Source organism: Oncorhynchus clarkii, chromosome 16, assembly GCF_045791955.1.
Source record: "Oncorhynchus clarkii lewisi isolate Uvic-CL-2024 chromosome 16, UVic_Ocla_1.0, whole genome shotgun sequence".
Taxonomy (NCBI): domain Eukaryota; kingdom Metazoa; phylum Chordata; class Actinopteri; order Salmoniformes; family Salmonidae; genus Oncorhynchus; species Oncorhynchus clarkii.
The window spans coordinates 70,345,579-70,365,959 of NC_092162.1; the positions used below are offsets into that span (position 1 = coordinate 70,345,579).

The 20,381-nt window shown below is 45.5% G+C and overlaps 1 protein-coding gene across 1 annotated transcript in view; it reads left to right on the forward strand.

The window, feature by feature from the left end:
• The window catches only part of LOC139368990 (guanine nucleotide-binding protein G(i) subunit alpha-3-like), a 76,710-nt gene extending 57,839 nt beyond the window's left edge, over nucleotides 1–18,871 (forward strand). Inside the window, exons 5-9 of the mRNA XM_071108527.1 lie at nucleotides 2,618–2,746; nucleotides 4,555–4,684; nucleotides 6,454–6,607; nucleotides 10,836–11,047; nucleotides 14,172–18,871. Of these exons, the coding sequence (XP_070964628.1) occupies nucleotides 2,618–2,746; nucleotides 4,555–4,684; nucleotides 6,454–6,607; nucleotides 10,836–11,026 (604 nt within the window). The 3' untranslated portion in view covers nucleotides 11,027–11,047; nucleotides 14,172–18,871. The remainder of the gene's footprint in view (nucleotides 1–2,617; nucleotides 2,747–4,554; nucleotides 4,685–6,453; nucleotides 6,608–10,835; nucleotides 11,048–14,171) is intronic.
• The last annotated feature ends 1,510 nt before the right edge of the window (nucleotides 18,872–20,381 follow it).

Here is a 20,381-nt window from a genome sequence, read left to right on the forward strand (position 1 = left end):
AGGTGTAGACTAACAGTGAAATGCTGATGGGCCCTTCCCAACAATGTAGAGAGAAACAACAGGTGTAGACTAACAGTGAAATGCTGATGGGCCCTTCCCAACAATGTAGAGAGAAACAACAGGTGTAGACTAACAGTGAAAGGCTTTCTGACGGGCCCTTCCCAACAATGTAGAGAGAAACAACAGGTGTAGACTAACAGTGAAAGGCTTTCTGACGGGCCCTTCCCAACAATGTAGAGAGAAACAACAGGTGTAGACTAACAGTGAAAGGCTTTCTGACGGGCCCTTCCCAACAATGTAGAGAGAAACAACAGGTGTAGACTAACAGTGAAAGGCTTTCTGACGGGCCCTTCCCAACAATGTAGAGAGAAACAACAGGTGTAGACTAACAGTGAAATGCTTTCTGACGGGCCCTTCCCAACAATGTAGAGAGAAACAACAGGTGTAGACTAACAGTGAAATGCTGACAGGCCCTTCCCAACAATGTAGAGAGTAACAACAGGTGTAGACTAACAGTGAAATGCTTTCTGATGGGCCCTTCCCAACAATGTAGAGAGAAACAACAGGTGTAGACTAACAGTGAAATGCTGACAGGCCCTTCCCAACAATGTAGAGAGAAACAACAGGTGTAGACTAACAGTGAAATGCTGACAGACCCTTCCCAACAATGTAGAGAGAAACAACAGGTGTAGACTAACAGTGAAATGCTTTCTGACGGGCCCTTCCCAACAATGTAGAGAGAAACAACAGGTGTAGACTAACAGTGAAATGCTTTCTGACGGGCCCTTCCCAACAATGTAGAGAGAAACAACAGGTGTAGACTAACAGTGAAAGGCTTTCTGATGGGCCCTTCCCAACAATGTAGAGAGAAACAACAGGTGTAGACTAACAGTGAAATGCTGACAGGCCCTTCCCAACAATGTAGAGAGAAACAACAGGTGTAGACTAACAGTGAAATGCTTTCTGACGGGCCCTTCCCAACAATGTAGAGAGAAACAACAGGTGTAGACTAACAGTGAAATGCTGACAGGCCCTTCCCAACAATGTAGAGAGAAACAACAGGTGTAGACTAACAGTGAAATGCTTTCTGATGGGCCCTTCCCAACAATGTAGAGAGAAACAACAGGTGTAGACTAACAGTGAAATGCTTTCTGATGGACCCTTCCCAACAATGTAGAGAGAAACAACAGGTGTAGACTAACAGTGAAATGCTGACAGGCCCTTCCCAACAATGTAGAGAGAAACAACAGGTGTAGACTAACAGTGAAATGCTGACAGACCCTTCCCAACAATGTAGAGAGAAACAACAGGTGTAGACTAACAGTGAAATGCTTTCTGACGGGCCCTTCCCAACAATGTAGAGAGAAACAACAGGTGTAGACTAACAGTGAAATGCTTTCTGACGGGCCCTTCCCAACAATGTAGAGAGAAACAACAGGTGTAGACTAACAGTGAAAGGCTTTCTGATGGGCCCTTCCCAACAATGTAGAGAGAAACAACAGGTGTAGACTAACAGTGAAATGCTGACAGGCCCTTCCCAACAATGTAGAGAGAAACAACAGGTGTAGACTAACAGTGAAATGCTTTCTGACGGGCCCTTCCCAACAATGTAGAGAGAAACAACAGGTGTAGACTAACAGTGAAATGCTGACAGGCCCTTCCCAACAATGTAGAGAGAAACAACAGGTGTAGACTAACAGTGAAATGCTTTCTGATGGGCCCTTCCCAACAATGTAGAGAGAAACAACAGGTGTAGACTAACAGTGAAATGCTTTCTGATGGACCCTTCCCAACAATGTAGAGAGAAACAACAGGTGTAGACTAACAGTGAAATGCTTTCTGATGGGCCCGTCCCAACAATGTAGAGAGAAACAACAGGTGTAGACTAACAGTGAAATGCTTTCTGATGGGCCCGTCCCAACAATGTAGAGAGAAACAACAGGTGTAGACTAACAGTGAAATGCTGACAGGCCCTTCCCAACAATGTAGACAGAAACAACAGGTGTAGACTAACAGTGAAATACTGACGGGCCCTTCCCAACAATGTAGAGAGAAACAACAGGTGTAGACTAACAGTGAAATGCTGACAGGCCCTTCCCAACAATGTAGAGAGAAACAACAGGTGTAGACTAACAGTGAAATGCTGATGGACCTGGCCTGTCTGTCTCTCTCTCCTGACCTGTCTCTCTTTCTCTCTCCTGACCTGTCTCTCTTTCTCTCTCCTGACCTGTCTCTCTTTCTCTCTCCTGACCTGTCTCTTTCTCTCTCCTGACCTGTCTCTTTCTCTCTCCTGACCTGTCTGTCTCTCTCTCCTGACCTGTCTGTCTCTCTCTCCTGACCTGTCTCTTTCTCTCTCCTGACCTGTCTGTCTCTCTCTCCTGACCTGTCTCTCTTTCTCTCTCCTGACCTGTCTCTCTTTCTCTCTCCTGACCTGTCTCTCTTTCTCTCTCCTGACCTGTCTCTCTTTCTCTCTCCTGACCAGTCTCTCTTTCTCTCTCCTGACCAGTCTCTCTTTCTCTCTACTGACCTGTCTTTCTCTCTCTTCTGCCCTGTCTCTCTCTCTCTTCTGCTCTGTCTCCCTCTCCTGACCTGTTTCTCGTTGTCTCTCCTCCCTCAGTTATCTGAATGACCTGGACCGTATTGCCCAACAGAGTTATGTCCCCACCCAGCAAGATGTGCTGAGGACCAGAGTCAAGACTACTGGCATCGTGGAGACACACTTTACCTTCAAGGAGCTCTACTTCAAGTCAGTACACCCGCTGCTATCCTCACACACACACACACACACACACACACACACACACACACACACACACACACACGTACACCTTCAAGGAGCTCTACTTCAAGTCAGTACACCCGCTGCTATCCACACACACACACACACACACACCTTCAAGGAGCGCTGTTTGAAGTCTTTATACCTATCGATAGCTACACACACCATTTTGATTGAGACAGATCTTAGTTATTTGAGAATAGTCGTCTCAGTGCCAAGCCAGAGCCTAATGAGGCAAACAACTGTTTCACAGGTGATGGGGACAGATGATTTGGTATAGCGTCAACATAATTCATTAATTAGATGGATTCAATAATCGTACTTAATTCATTCGTTTGTTTAGACAAACACAATCCACAATCCATCTTAATTGATATGATCAGCCCCTTTTTTTTTTTTTTTACATCAGTCGACGTCACGAAGGGCTTGAGAGTAACCTGGCGTTGACCCCCCCCCCCACACACACACACAGAGGAAGCAAAGCAGAATCTAAACTAAATTACTAAGGGCCAGTTTAAATAGTGGTGTTGACACTCAGTCTGTTCATAGATGTATGTGTTCAGCAAATATTTAGTTCCTAGAAATGCTGATTGGCTGGGTTGATGCAGGGGCACCGTCCCTATGGTCGGTCGGTCGGTCTGTCGGTCGGTCTGTCGGTCTGTCTTTCTTAAGTTGAAGGGAGTTGCTCCGTCAATCAATCAAATGTATTTATAAAGCCCTTTTTACATCACAGATGTCACAAAGTTCTATATAGAAACCCAGCCTAAAACCCCAAACAGCAAGCAATGCAGGTGTAGAAGCACAGTGGGACAAACTCCCTAGAAAGGCCAGAACCTAGGAAGAAACCTACAGAGGAACCAGGCTATGAGGGGCGGCCAGTCCTCTTCTGGCTGTGCCAGGTAGAGATGATAACAGAACATGGCCAAGGTGTTCAAATGTTCATAGATGACCAGCATGGTCAAATAATAATAATCATAGTAGTTGTTGGGTGCAACAAGTCAGCACCTCAGGAGTAAATGTCGGTTGGCGTTTCATAGCCGATCATTAAGAGTTAGAGACAGCAGGTGCGGTAGAGAGGAGAGATGAAAACAGCAGGTCCGGGACAAGGTAGCACGTCCTGTGAAAAGCCTAATCCTTGTCTATGACCATAGTGGTGAGGGTGGGTCTCAGGTACAACCAGGAGCCTTGTCTATGACCATAGTAGTGATGTCATCTCCATGATGTCAATTGTATATTAGGGAGCTAAAGTGTGTGTGTAATCAGTTGTCAAATCTCTTCTGTCGATAAGAAGCCGTAGCACCCATACCCTGCTGAGTCACCTCCCCCTTACCCTGCTGAGTCACCTCCCCCTTACCCTGCTGAGTCACCTCCCCCTTACCCTGCTGAGTCACCTCCCCCTTACCCTGCTGAGTCACCTCCCCCTTACCCTGCTGCGTCACCTCCCCCTTACCCTGCTGCGTCACCTCCCCCTTACCCTGCCGCGTCACCTCCCCCTTACCCTGCCTAGTCACCTCCCCCTTACCCTGCCGAGTCAACTCCCCCTCACCCTGCCGAGTCACCTCCCCCTGCTGCGTCACCTCCCCCTTACCCTGCTGAGTCACCTCCCCCTTACCCTGCTGAGTCACCTCCCCCTTACCCTGCTGAGTCACCTCCCCCTTACCCTGCTGAGTCACCTCCCCCTTACCCTGCCTAGTCACCTCCCCCTTACCCTGCTGAGTCATCTTACCCTGCTGCGTCACCTCCCCCTTACCCTGTTTCCCTTTGTTTCCCCTCAGGATGTTTGACGTGGGCGGCCAGCGTTCTGAGAGGAAGAAGTGGATCCACTGCTTTGAGGGCGTGACATCTATTATCTTCTGTGTGGCACTCAGTGACTATGACCTGGTGCTGGCAGAGGACGAAGAGATGGTGAGGAGAGAGGAGGGGTAGCAGGGAGGGGTGGAGAGTGGGTGAGGGGTGCCGAGGGAGGGTGTGACGGCCATTATCTTCTGTGTGGAGCTCAGCGATTATGACCTGCTGCTGGCAAAGGACGAGGAGGGAGAGCAGGGAAGGGTGGATAGAGGGAGAGGGGTCTTCAGTTAAGTCGGGAGATGTGTGGAGGAGATGTGTTGCGGGAGAGGAGTTGAGGGAGGGGAGTTGAGGGAGGGGAGTTGAGGGAGGGGAGTTGAGGGAGGGGAGTTGAGGGAGAGGAGTTGAGGTGTAGCAGAAGAGGTGCGAGCCACTGTGAGCACAGAGGAGGGAGAGATGCATTCTGAAAGCACAAGCATATGACCATTGCTCAAAATACAACTAATGTTGTAGTTACAGATAGGAGAGTCACTGCTTTCTGTGAGCACGTTGCCTTCAGAAAGTATTCATACCCCTTGACTTATTCCACATTTTGTTGTTACAGCCTGAATTCAAAATGGATTCAAAAACTTTTTTTCACCCATCTGCTGAAGCGAAAACATGTTTTAAAAAATGTTTGCAAATCAGTTCATTTAAATAAATAAATTAGGCCCTAATCAATCGCAGGAGCACAGCCATGGGTGGGCATTGGCCCACGCACTTGGGAGCCAGGCCCAACCAATCAGAATTCATTTTTCCTCACAAAAGGGCTTTATTACAGACAGAAATACTCCTCACCCCCCCCCCAGACTGGGTTGTGAGGCCAGTTGAAACATACTGACAAATTCTCTAAAACAACGTTGGTGGCGGCTTATGGTAGAGAAATAAACATTCAATTCTATGGCAACAGTTCTGTTGGACATTCCTGCAGTCAACATGCCAATTGCACTCTCTCGCAAAACTTGAGACATCTCTAGCGTTGTGTGACAAAACTGCACATTTTAGAGTGGCCTTTTATTGTCCCCAGCACAAGGTGCACCTGTGCAATGATCATGCTGTTTAATCCGCTTCCTGATATGCCACACCTGGCAGGTGGATGGATTATCTTGGTAAGGAGAAATGCTCACTAAACCAATTTGTGGCAAAAATTTGAGAGAAATGTGTTTTTTGTGCGTATGGATAATTTCTGAGATCTTTTATTTCAGCTCATGAAACATGGGACCAACACTTTGGGGCCCTTGTTGTGTTTATATTTTTGTTTAGTATAAATGAGATATTTCTGAATTTCATTTGAAATACATTAGCCAAAATGTCTAAACATGTTTTCAATTTGTCATTATCGGGTATTGTGTGTAAATAATATTTTTTAATCCATTTTGAATTCAGGCTGTAACACAACAAAATGTGAAATAAGTCAAGGGGTATGAATACTTTCTGAAGGCTCTGTAGCAACAATATCATTATTTGTTGTTAGAAAGGGTTTTGAGTTCCCACTTCCTCAGATGGTGAATGTTATAGACAATTCCAAGTCAACATGCGTAAAGATGTCGGCAAATTCTCTGAAAAGCCCAAAATAAATCTGATCATTCTGGATCCTATTTTGACAGGTTGCATATCATAATATGAACCATCCGTTCCCTGGAAATGTTAGATCAAATAGATAACTTTTTTAATCAAAGGCTGCCATCTCAGTTGTCTAACTTGGCGCTGGAAGACAACTTTACATTTTTCTGTTGTTGTTGTATTTATTGTTATCAAGCTAAATAGTTTATCACGACATGACTTTTATGTCCATATCGCCCAGCTCTACTGTTCTGATTCCACACCGTGTTTCCGGGTCTCCCCTACAGAACCGTATGCATGAGAGCATGAAGCTGTTTGACTCCATCTGCAACAACAAGTGGTTCACAGACACCTCCATCATCCTCTTCCTCAACAAGAAGGATCTGTTTGAGGAGAAGATCGCCAGGAGTCCACTCACCATCTGTTACCCTGAGTACGCAGGTGGGTGATAAACATACTACAAGTACAGTTGAAGTTGGAGGTGTACATCCACTCACCATCTGTTACCCTGAGTACGCAGGTGGGTGATAAACATACTACAAGTACAGTTGGAGGTGTACATCCACTCACCATCTGTTACCCCGAGTACGCAGGTGGGTGATAAACATACTACAAGTACAGTTGAAGTTGGAGGTGTACATCCACTCACCATCTGTTACCCTGAGTACGCAGGTGGGTGATAAACATACTACAAGTACAGTTGAAGTTGGAGGTGTACATCCACTCACCATCTGTTACCCTGAGTACGCAGGTGGGTGATAAACATACTACAAGTACAGTTGAAGTTGGAGGTGTACATCCACTCACCATCTGTTACCCTGAGTACGCAGGTGGGTGATAAACATACTACAAGTACAGTTGAAGTTGGAGGTGTACATCCACTCACCATCTGTTACCCCGAGTACGCAGGTGGGTGATAAACATACTACAAGTACAGTTGAAGTTGGAGGTGTACATCCACTCACCATCTGTTACCCTGAGTACGCAGGTGGGTGATAAACATACTACAAGTACAGTTGAAGTTGGAGGTGTACATCCACTCACCATCTGTTACCCCGAGTACGCAGGTGAGTTGAAGTTGGAGGTGTACATCCACTCACCATCTGTTACCCCGAGTACGCAGGTGAGTTGAAGTTGGAGGTGTACATCCACTCACCATCTGTTACCCTGAGTACGCAGGTGGGTGATTAACATACTACAAGTACAGTTGAAGTTGGAGGTGTACATCCACTCACCATCTGTTACCCTGAGTACGCAGGTGGGTGATAAACATACTACAAGTACAGTTGAAGTTGGAGGTGTACATCCACTCACCATCTGTTACCCTGAGTACGCAGGTGGGTGATAAACATACTACAAGTACAGTTGAAGTTGGAGGTGTACATCCACTCACCATCTGTTACCCTGAGTACGCAGGTGGGTGATAAACATACTACAAGTACAGTTGAAGTGGGAGGTTTACATCCACTCACCATCTGTTACCCTGAGTACGCAGGTGGGTGATAAACATACTACAAGTACAGTTGAAGTTGGAGGTGTACATCCACTCACCATCTGTTACCCTGAGTACGCAGGTGGGTGATAAACATACTACAAGTACAGTTGAAGTTGGAGGTGTACATCCACTCACCATCTGTTACCCTGAGTACGCAGGTGGGTGATAAACATACTACAAGTACAGTTGAAGTTGGAGGTGTACATCCACTCACCATCTGTTACCCTGAGTACGCAGGTGGGTGATAAACATACTACAAGTACAGTTGAAGTTGGAGGTGTACATCCACTCACCATCTGTTACCCTGAGTACGCAGGTGGGTGATAAACATACTACAAGTACAGTTGAAGTTGGAGGTGTACATCCACTCACCATCTGTTACCCTGAGTACGCAGGTGGGTGATAAACATACTACAAGTACAGTTGAAGTTGGAGGTGTACATCCACTCACCATCTGTTACCCTGAGTACGCAGGTGGGTGATAAACATACTACAAGTACAGTTGAAGTTGGAGGTGTACATCCACTCACCATCTGTTACCCTGAGTACGCAGGTGGGTGATAAACATACTACAAGTACAGTTGAAGTGGGAGGTTTACATCCACTTTACGTTGGAGTCATTGAAACTCGTTTTTCAACCACTCCACAAATTTCTTGTTAACAAACTATAGTTTTGGCAAGTCGGTTAGGACATCTACTTTGTGCATGACACAAGGTATTCTTCCAACAATTGTTTACAGACAGATTATTTAACTTATAATTCACTGTATGACAATTCCAGTGGGTCAGAAGTTTACATACACTAAGTTGACTGTGCCTTTAAAAAGCTTGGAAAACTCCAGACAATGATGTCATGGCTTTAGAAGTTTCTGATAGGCTAATTGACATCATTTGAGTCAATTGGAGGTGTATCTGTGGATGTATTTCAAGGCCTACCTTCAAACTCAGTGCCTCTTTGCTTGACATCATGGGAAAATCTAAAGAAATCAGCCAAATACCTCAGTAAAAAATTGTAGACCTCCACAAGTTTGAAGACCTCCACAAACGCCTGAAGGTACCACGCTCACCTGTACAAACAATAGTATGCAAGTATAAACACCATGGGACCACGCAGCCGTCATACCTCACAGGAAGGAGTCTCCTAGAGATGAACGTACTTTGGTGTGAAAAGTCCAAATCAATCCCAGAACAACAGCAAAGGACCTTGTGAAGATGCTGGAGGAAACAGGTACAAAAGTATCTTTCTCCACAGTAAAACGAGTCCTATATCGACATATCCTGAAAGGCCGCTCAGCAAGGAAGAAGCCACTGCTCCAAAACCGCCATAAAAAGCCAGACTACGGTTTGCAACTGCACATGAGGACAAACATCGTACTTTTTGGAGAAATGTCCTCTGGTCTGATGAAACAAAAATAGAACTGTTTGGCCATAATGACCATCGTTATGTTTGGAGGAAAAAGGGGGAGGGTTGCAAGCAGAAGAACACCATCCCAACCGTGAAGCACGGGAGTGGCAGCATCATGTTGTGGGGGTGCTTTGCTGCAGGAGGGACTGGTGCACTTCACAAAATCGATGGCATCATGAGGTCGGAAAATTATGTGGATATATTGAAGCAACATCTCAAGACATCAGTCAGGAAGTTAAAGCTTGGTCGCAAATGGGTCTTCCAAATGGACAATGACCCCAAGCATACTTCCGAAGTTGTGGCAAAATGGCTTAAGGACAACAAAGTCAAGGGATTGGAGTGGCCATCACAAAGTCCTGACCTCAATCCTATAGAAAATTTGTGGGCAGAACTGAAAAGGCGTATTTGAGCAAGGAGGCCTACAAACCTGACTCGGTCACTCCAGCTCTGTCAGGAGGAATGGGCCAAAATTCACCCAACTTATTGTGGAAGGAGACCCAAAACGTTTGACCCAAGTTAAACAATTTAAAGGCAATGCTACCAAATACTAGTTGAGTGTATGTAAACTTCTGACCCACTGGGAGTGTAATGAAATAAATAAAAGCTGAAATAAATCACTCTCTACTATTATTCTGACATTTCACATTCTTAAAATAAAGTGGTGATCCTAACTGACCTAAGACAGGGAATATTTACTAGGATTAAATGTCAGGAATTGTGAAAAACTGAGTTTAAATACATTTGGCTAAGGTGTGTGTAAACTTATGACTTCAACTGTAACACACACACTGTGCGCATGTGAAGAATACACACACACACACAACACCACACCACACCACAACACACCACAACACAACACAACACAACACAACACAACACAACACATACATGATGTGAAATACTTGGAAGTGTTTGAGTTCTTCCTGATTCAACTAGTTTGTGTACTTTTTTTTTTTAAAGCACAAAGGCAGTATTGAAAAAGCTGTTCGAACCTGTTGTGTTTCCTCTTTTGGGACCATTCCATTGGTCCATTCCGTGGTTACCTGGTTACCCATTCCATTCCATGGTTACCTGGACAACTAAATCAAGCATCTTTATACGGTTGGCTTTTCTGGGAACTTCTCAGAAGTTTTTCTTTGGCTTGGCCTTTCTACTGCCGATATCCGTTGACATTGGCTCTGCGACCAGTCTTAAAATAAATGATCTGCTATATATAACACAAGGAGTCATAGGCGGCGCGTGGGTTTCAAGCTTGAGGAAGCTGTATTTTTTTGCGGCCTATGAAAAGGGGAGACGTAGGCTGTGACGTCCATCTAGCCTGAAGGACAAAATTATTGTGCTAAAAAAATTAAAAAAACGTTCCAGTCAGCAGGGATATGGCCAATGAGCTCTGCTATAGTGCCAATAGGAGAGATCCAATAAGATAGGCAAGCAGAACCTTGAGACTAAATATTCTGAGTTAGAATACCGCATGATAAGATGTAGACCATACTATTTACCAAAATTGTCAGTCACGGGTCAATAATGTACGGATATTAGAAGCATATCTATCTAATACATTTCATGACAAACCATCTAACTACTTGGATAAACATGTGAATTACCTGCGCAGGTGTATGGCGAACCAGTTACCAACACCTGCGCCGAACGTTGTGCAACAGATAATTCATATGTTTACCTAAGTAGTTAGATGGAGCTTAATATGAGGAGGCTGCAGCCTACATCCAGTATACTACAGTACCCATAATGCACTAGTATTATTACTACAGGAGCCAGTACATATGAGGAAGCAGCAGCCTACATCCAGTGTCAGTTTGAGGATCTGAACAGGAGGAAGGACACTAAAGAGATCTACACCCACTTCACCTGCGCCACCGACACCAAGAACGTTCAGTTCGTGTTTGACGCCGTCACAGACGTCATCATCAAGATCAACCTCAAGGAGTGTGGACTCTACTGAGGGGGGACCAGGGATCTTCAGGTCAGTACCAAATCAACCCTTACTCCCTAGCACCTACCCTTTCCTGTAGATCAACCTCAAGGAGTGTGGACTCTACTGAGGTGGGAGCAGAAATCTTTAGGTCAGTGACCTTTGACTTGTGGAATTCCACCCTCATGTATTTTTTTGCTATAGGAAAGGCTAGCGGGGGGATTGAACCCATAGAAAGGCTAGCGGGGGGATTGAACCCATAGAAAGGCTAGCGGGGGGATTGAACCCATAGAAAGGCTAGCGGGGGGATTGAACCCATAGAAAGGCTAGCGGGGGGATTGAACCCATAGAAAGGCTAGCGGGGGGATTGAACCCATAGAAAGGCTAGCGGGGGGATTGAACCCATAGAAAGGCTAGCGGGGGGATTGAACCCATAGAAAGGCTAGCGGGGGGATTGAACCCATAGAAAGGCTAGCGGGGGGATTGAACCCATAGAAAGGCTAGCGGGGGGATTGAACCCATAGAAAGGCTAGCGGGGGGGATTGAACCCATAGAAAGGCTAGCGGGGGGATTGAACCCATAGACTGGCTAGCGGGGGGATTGAACCCATAGAAAGGCTAGCGGGGGGATTGAACCCATAGAAAGGCTAGCGGGGGGATTGAACCCATAGAAAGGCTAGCGGGGGGATTGAACCCATAGAAAGGCTAGCGGGGGGATTGAACCCATAGAAAGGCTAGCGGGGGGATTGAACCCATAGAAAGGCTAGCGGGGGGATTGAACCCATAGAAAGGCTAGCGGGGGGATTGAACCCATAGAAAGGCTAGCGGGGGGATTGAACCCATAGAAAGGCTAGCGGGGGGGATTGAACCCATAGAAAGGCTAGCGGGGGGGATTGAACCCATAGAAAGGCTAGCGGGGGGATTGAACCCATAGACTGGCTAGCGGGGGGATTGAACCCATAGACTGGCTAGCGGGGGGATTGAACCCATAGACTGGCTAGCGGGGGGATTGAACCCATAGACTGGCTAGCGGGGGGATTGAACCCACAGAAAGGCTAGCGGGGGGATTGAACCCACAAAAAGGCTAGCGGGGGATTGAACCCACAACCATGAGGACTCAAACATGTCCTTGCTGTGAGAACTGTTTGGGTTTGGCCTCTAAGGAGGTGACAGGGAGCTTCAGGTTAGTGACCTTTTGAACTTTGTACATACTGAATCACTGTAGATATGCACCTGTTATTGGTTAAAGCTGCAGAATGTTTTTTTTGGGGGTGGGGGGCATTTGGGTGATATCTGAAAGGACTGGATAGTCCGCAGAATGCCAAGATGACTGTATGTTACAGATTCTTTGTCCTCTTGATTGTTTGATTCAGTGGCAGCATGTGTAGGTGTTGTAATGAAGCAATTCATGAGGGGGGCGTGCTTCATTGTGATGTTAGCACAGCTTGGATTCATGAGGGGGGCGTGCTTCATTGTGATGTCATGACAGCTTGGATTCATGAGGGGGGCGTGCTTCATTGTGATGTTAGCACAGCTTGGATTCATGATGGGGGAGTGCTTCATTGTGATGTTAGCACAGCTTGGATTCATGAAGGGGGCGTGCTTCATTGTGATGTCAGCACAGATTGGACTCATGACGGGGGCGTGCCTCATTGTGATGTTAGCACAGCTTGGATTCTTGAGGGGAGTGTGCTTCATTGTGATGTTAGCACAGCTTGGATTCATGAGGGGGGCGTGCTTCATTGTGATGTTAGCACAGCTTGGATTCATGATGGGGGAGTGCTTCATTGTGATGTTAGCACAGCTTGGATTCATGAAGGGGGCGTGCTTCATTGTGATGTCAGCACAGATTGGACTCATGACGGGGGCGTGCCTCATTGTGATGTTAGCACAGCTTGGATTCTTGAGGGGAGTGTGCTTCATTGTGATGTTAGCACAGCTTGGATTCATGAGGGGGGCGTGCTTCATTGTGATGTTAGCACAGCTTGGATTCATGAGGGGGGCGTGCTTCATTGTGATGTCAGCACAGCTTGGATTCATGAGGGGGGCGTGCTTCATTGTGATGTCAGCACAGATTGGATTCATGAGGGGGGCGTGCTTCATTGTGATGTCAGCACAGCTTGGATTCATGAGGGGGGCGTGCTTCATTGTGATGTCAGCACAGATTGGATTCATGAGGGGCGTGTACTTCATTGGGATGTCAGGACAGCTTGGATTAATGAGGGGGGCGTGCTTCATTGTGATGTCAGCACAGATTGGATTCATGAGGGGCGTGTGCTTCATTGGGATGTCAGGACAGCTTGGATTAATGAGGGGGGCGTGCTTCATTGTGATGTTAGGACAGCTTGGATTCATGAGGGGCGTGTGCTTCATTGGGATGTCAGCACAGCTTGGATTCATGAGGGGGGCGTGCTTCATTGTGATGTCAGGACAGCTTGCATTCATGAGGGGGGCATGCTTCATTGTGATGTTAGGACAGCTTGGATTCATGAGGGGGGCGTGCTTCATTGTGATAGGACAGCTTGGATTCATGAGGGGGGCGTGCTTCATTGTGATGTTAGGACAGCTTGGATTCATGAGGGGGGCGTGCTACATTGTGATGTTAGGACAGCTTGGATTCATGAGGGGGGCGTGCTTCATTGTGATGTTAGGACAGCTTGGATTCATGAGGGGGGCGTGCTTCATTGTGATGTTAGGACAGCTTGGATTCATGAGGGGGGCATGCTTCATTGTGATGTTAGGACAGCTTGGATTCATGATGGGGGCGTGCTTCATTGTGATGTTAGGACAGCTTGGATTCATGAGGGGGGCGTGCTTCATTGTGATGTTAGGACAGCTTGGATTCATGAGGGGGGCGTGCTTCATTGTGATGTTAGGACAGCTTGGATTCATGAGGGGGGCGTGCTTCATTGTGATGTTAGGACAGCTTGGATTCATGAGGGGGGCATGCTTCATTGTGATGTCAGCACAGATTGGATTCATGAGGGGGGCGTGCTTCATTGTGATGTTAGGACAGCTTGGATTCATGAGGGGGGCATGCTTCATTGTGATGTCAGCACAGATTGGATTCATGAGGGGGGCGTGCTTCATTGTGATGTCAGCACAGCTTGGATGCAGTCATAGATATGTTTTTTTTATAATGGTTCACTTTTATCCTCTCTCTTCCTCTTCTGTAGGTGTCTGGTGGACCGTGAGCCTCATGTAAGGGGGATGAAGATATGAGATGACTTGGGACATTTGCATTAGATGATCGTGGAAGTAGAAGAAGATTATGGAAAGTAGAACCAGCGATTGAGACTGTTGGTTGCCATGCTGAATACAGCGGATGATGAATACTGCATTCTGGGATTGTTTTCGTTTTACCACTTTTTATTTTTCTCCATGTTCTCAACCCTCTGATACACTGAGCTCAGGACAGAACTGAACTGTGGGGAAAACCTTAAGCAGTGAAATATAGTCACTGTGACTTCTATGGGAACTGCCAAGTCAGACTACAGAATAATTCTGTTTTTAGTTCCAGATAATTTACACTGAACAAAAATATAAACGCAACATATAAAGTGTTGGTCCCATGTTTCATGAGCTGAAATTAAAGATCCCAGACATTTTCCATACGCACAAAAAGCTTATTTCTCAAAAAATGTTGTGCAGAATTTTGTTTACATCCGTGTTAGTGAGCATTTCTCCTTTGCCAAGATAATCCATCCACCTGACAGGTGCGGCATATCAAGATACTGATTAAACAGCATGATCATTACACAGGTGCACCTTGTGCTGGGGCAATATAAGATAAGTCTTAAAGGTGCAGTTTTGCCACACAACACAATGCCACAGATGACCCAAGTTTTTTGGGGACCGTGCAATTGGCATGCTGACTGCAGGACTGTCCACTAAAGCTATTGCCAGAGAATTGAATGTTAATTTCTCGTCTCCAACGTCGTTTTAGAGAATTTGCCAATACGGCCAACCGGCCTCACAACCGCAGACCACGTGTAAACCACGTCAGCCCAGGACCTCCACATCTGGCTTCTTCCCCATCAGGATTGTCTGAGACGAGCCAGCCGGACAGCTGATGCAACTGTGGGTTTGTGCAACCTTCTCAGGGAAGCTCATCTACTTAGCCTTGACCTGACTGCAGTTCGGCGTCGTAACCGACTTCAATGGGAAAAGTCTTACCTTCGATGGCCACTGGCACGCTGGAGAAGTGTGCTCTTCACAGATTAATCCTGGTTTCAACTGTACGAGCAGATGGCAGACAGCGTGTATGGCGTCTTGTGGGCGAGCGGTTTGCGTATGTCAACGTTGTTAACAGAGTGCCCCATGGTGGCGGTGGGGTTATGGTATGGGCAGGCATTAACTACGGACAACGAACACAATTGCATTTTATTGGTGGCAATTTGAATGCTCAGAGATACCGTGACGAGATCCTGAGGCCCATTGTCGTGCCATTCATCCACCACCATCACCTCATGTTTCAGCAAGATAATGCACAGCCTCGTGTCGCAAGGATCTGTACACAATTTCTGGAAGCTGAACATTTCCCAGTTATTCTATGGCCTGCATGCTGTCACCCATTTAGAATGTTTAAGATGCTCTGGATCGACGTGTACGACAGCGTGTTCCAGTTCCCGCCAATATTCAGCAACTTCACACAGCCATTGATGAGGAGAGGGACAAGATTCCACAGGCCACCAATCAACAGCCTGATCAACTCTATGTGAAGGAGATGAGGCATTGTGAACAGAGTGCCCCATGGCAAATTGTGGTCACACCAGATACTGACTGGTTTTCTGATCCACAGATGCATATCTGTATTCCCAGTCATGTGAAATCCATAGATTAGGGCCTAATTCATTTATTTAAATGGACTGATTTCCTTATATGAACTGTAACTCAGTGAAAATCTTTGAAATTGTTGCATGTTGCGTTTTATATTTTTGTTCAGTGTAGATGAAGTGGAGTGATATTTTTATGGCATTTGGTTGATTTATTAACCAACAAATCACACAGATAGAAAAAAAATCATCCTTGGCTGTGTCCCAAATGACACCCAATCCCCAATGTAGTGCGATACCTTCGACCAGAGTAGTAGTGCACTACATAGGGGAATAGGGTGTCTTTGGAACATATCCCTTCTCTCCATTCCAGTGCTCCCATCTATAGATTGACACAATACTGGTATACACTGAGTGTACAAAACATTAAGAACAGCTTCCTAATATTGAGTTGCAACTCCTTTGCCCTCAGAACAGCCTCAAATCACTGGGGAAAGGTGTCGAAAGCATTGTACAGGGATGCTGGCCCATGTTGACTCCAACGCTTCCCACAGTTGTGTTAAATTGGCTGAATGTCCGTTGGGGTGGTGGACCATTCTTGATACACACGGGAAACCGTTGAGCGTGAAAAACCTTAGCAGAGTTGCAGTTCTTGACACAAACCTGGCACCTACTAATATCTGAGATATAAGAAAGATCAGGAAACATGTACAGTACCAGTCCAAAGTTTGGACACACCTCATTCAAGGAGTTTTCTTTATTTGTACTATTTTCTACATTGTTGAATAATAGTGAAGACATCAAAACTATGAAATAACACATTTGGAATCATGTAGTAACTAAAAAAAAGTGTTAAACAAATAAAAATATATTTTAGATTCTTCATGGTAGCCTCCTTGATGACAGCTTTGCACACTCTTGAAATTCTCTCAACCAGCTTCACCTGGAATGCTTTTCCAACAGTCTTGAAGGAGTTTCCACATATACTGAGCACTTGTTGGCTGCTTTTCCTCCACTCTGCGGTCCAACTCATCGCAAACCATCTCAATTGGGTTGAGGTCAGGGGATTGTGGAGGCCAGGTCATCTAATGCAGCACTCCATCGCTCTCCTTCTAGGTCAAATAGCCCTTACACAGCCTGGAGGTGTGTGTTGGGTCATTGTCCTGTTGAATAACAAATGATAGTCCCACTAAACGCAAAACAGATGGGATAGTGTATTGCTGCAGAATGCTGTGGTTGCCATGCTGGTTAAGTGTGCCTTGAATTCTAAATAAATTACAGACCGTGTCAACAGCAAAGCACCCCCACACCATCAAACCACCTCCTCCATGCTTCACGGTGGGAACCACACACCTCCTCCTCCATGCTTCACGGTGGGAACCACACATCCGGAGATCATCCATTCACCTACTCTGTGTCTCACAAGAACACAGCAGTTAGAACCAAAACTCTCAAATTTGGACTCATCAGACCAAAGGACAGATTTCCACCGGGCTAATGTCCATTGCTTGTGTTTCTTGACCCAAGCAAGTCTCTTCTTCTTATTGGTGACCTTTCGTAGTGGTTTCTTTGCAGCAATTCGACCATGATGGCCTGATTCATGCAGTCTCCTCTGATTAGTTGATGTTGAGATGTGTCTGTTACTTGAACTCTGTGAAGCATTTATTTGGGTTGCAATGTGAGGTGCAGTTAACTCTAATGAACTTATCCTCTGCAGTAGAGGTAACTCTGGGTCTTCCTTTCCTGTGGCGGTCCTCATGAGTATCAGTTTCATTATAGTGTTTGATTTTTTTTGCGACTGCACCTGAAGAAACTTGAAAAGCTTCTTGACATTTTCCGTATTGATTGAACCGAAAAAAAGTCAAAGTAATGATTGACTGTCGTTTCTCTTCGCTTATTTGAGCTGTTCTTGCCATAATATGGACTTGGTCTTTTACCAAATAGGACTATCTTCTGTATACCACCCCTACCTTGTCACAACACAACTGATTGACTCAAACGCATTAAGGAGGAAACAAATTCCACAAATACTTTTAATAAGGCACACCTGTTAATTGAAAATCATTCCAGGTGACCTCATGATGCTGGTTGAGAGAATGCCAAGAGTGTGCAAAGCTGTCATCAAGGCAACGGGTGGCTACTTTGTAGAATCTCAAATATAAAATAGATTTTGATTTGTTTAGCACTTTATTTTATTTTTATTTTGGTTACTACATGATTCCATATGTGTTATTTCATAGTTTTGATGTCTTCACTGTTATTCGACAACGTCTCCTGGTCTGACAAACACCGCTCTAGCTTTGTCACCTTTCACCACAGGAAGTGTTACATCGACGGTAGATTAAGATGCAACAGCAACAAAACTCTAGTTTAAACTGACAGGTTTTTTTTTTTAAAGTTATATTTGTATTTTATTATGCTAATTCATTTTCCACGGGGGTGTGGACATCGACCTTAGGTGGTTAAGTCTTTTTTTTTCTTGCCCATTCACCCTCTGAATGGTCCATGTCTCAATTACCTCAAGGCTTAGACATCCTCCCCTTCATCTACAACGTTCACCTGGTCAGTCTGGTGGAAAGAGCAGGTGTTCCTAATGTTTTGTCTACTCAGAATGCACACCAGACCAAACCACCAAGCTGAACATCTCATGTCACTATTTCACCTTTGTTGTGTTTGTTTACTGAGTTAATTATCTCATTTAATTTCCTGTAAAACCATTGTCTTTATGGCATGTTGTTTGTATGGACTAGTTCAAACTGTCTTTTTTTTCATTTGGGGATTTTCTTTACAAAATCAGATTCCATCTATAAGTAGTGTGTCAATGCTCTAGAGATGGATCGGGAATTAATGTGATAGATTTGACGTGGCACCTAACCTCTTTACCTTTCATCACGTTTTACCTAGGTTACATCCTTATTTGTTATTTCATTTTCAAAACTTAAATTACAAATGGACCACTTTGTGTAGAACAGTATTTTTGTATGGTGGGACTCTTGTTCACTACGGCACATTATTGTATAATATTGATCATTGAATATTGATTATTGTCAAGTGAGATTAATAGTTTTATCGCACCACTTTTATAAAACAATACTTATTGATTATCTGGATGAAAATACCATTTTTGTAATTCACTATCTTGATATTTTATAGCCTTTATAATTAATTAAGAGATTTATTTTATCCAAAGTGTATTGTTAAGAATGAACGGACCAATGAACTAGATCGAGTATGTAACAAAAACAATTTTGTACAGAGGGGAAAGCTGTGCTCAGAACCCCACTGCATGCCTTCACTTGCTTGGGAGGCAGAAACAAATGTGATACTAAGTAAGTCATTCCACGAAAGGTTAGGTTTATGGGTGGGGTTACTGTTACATAAGAAACATTGATTGGTTGGTTCGGGAACCAAGGAGAACTCCACTGAACATTTGTTTTGTCCAGAAAACAGTTTGTCAAAAAGCCACCAACTACCTGGGTTAGAGACTGTCATGACTTCCTCCTCGGTCAGAACTATACCTTACAACGGAATAAAATACACTGAAACAGGAAGGGACTACCCGGAATTGTCCAATAAGAAACGCTCTTTTTTTTTTTTCTCTCTCTCCTGTTGCCAGATGTCTTTTTCGCTACGTTTTGAAACGGTGTGCACTAATGAATGCGACCCTGTAGATGGATCAGATGAGCTGGTTACATTATACTTCTGGTTCAGGTTGACTTTGTTCAGATGTGTTACTATTAACTCTATTAAATGATGGCACTTCAACTCTCTGCTCTATTTTTCTATCCTTGGTTGCATCCTAGATGGCACCATATTCCCCTGTATTACTTTTGACCCGGGCCCATAGGGAATATGATGCCCTTTTGACCAGGGCCCTTAGGGATTACGATGCCCTTTTGACCCGGGCCCATAGGGAATACGATGCCCTTTTGACCAGGGCCCGTAGGGAATACGATGCCCTTTTGACCAGGGCCCATAGGGAATACGATGCCCTTTTGACCAGGGCCCGTAGGGAATACGATGCCCTTTTGACCCGGGCCCATAGGGAATACGATGCCCTTTTGACCAGGGCCCGTAGGGAATACGATGCCCTTTTGACCAGGGCCCGTAGGGAATACGATGCCCTTTTGACCCGGGCCCATAGGGAATACGATGCCCTTTTGACCAGGGCCCGTAGGGAATACAATGCCCTTTTGACCAGGGCCCTTAGGGAATACGATGCCCTTTTGACCAGGGCCCTTAGGGAATACGATGCCCTTTTGACCAGGGCCCGTAGGGAATACGATGCCCTTTTGACCAGGGCCCGTAGGGAATACGATGCCCTTTTGACCAGGGCCCGTAGGGAATACGATGCCCTTTTGACCAGGGCCCGTAGGGAATACGATGCCTTTTTGACCAGGGCCCGTAGGGAATATGATGCCCTTTTGACCAGGGCCCGTAGGGAATATGATGCCCTTTTGACCCGGGCCCGTAGGGAATACGATGCCCTTTTGACCAGGGCCCGTAGGGAATACGATGCCCTTTTGACCAGGGCCCGTAGGGAATACGATGCCCTTTTGACCAGGGCCCGTAGGGAATACGATGCCCTTTTGACCAGGGCCCGTAGGGAAT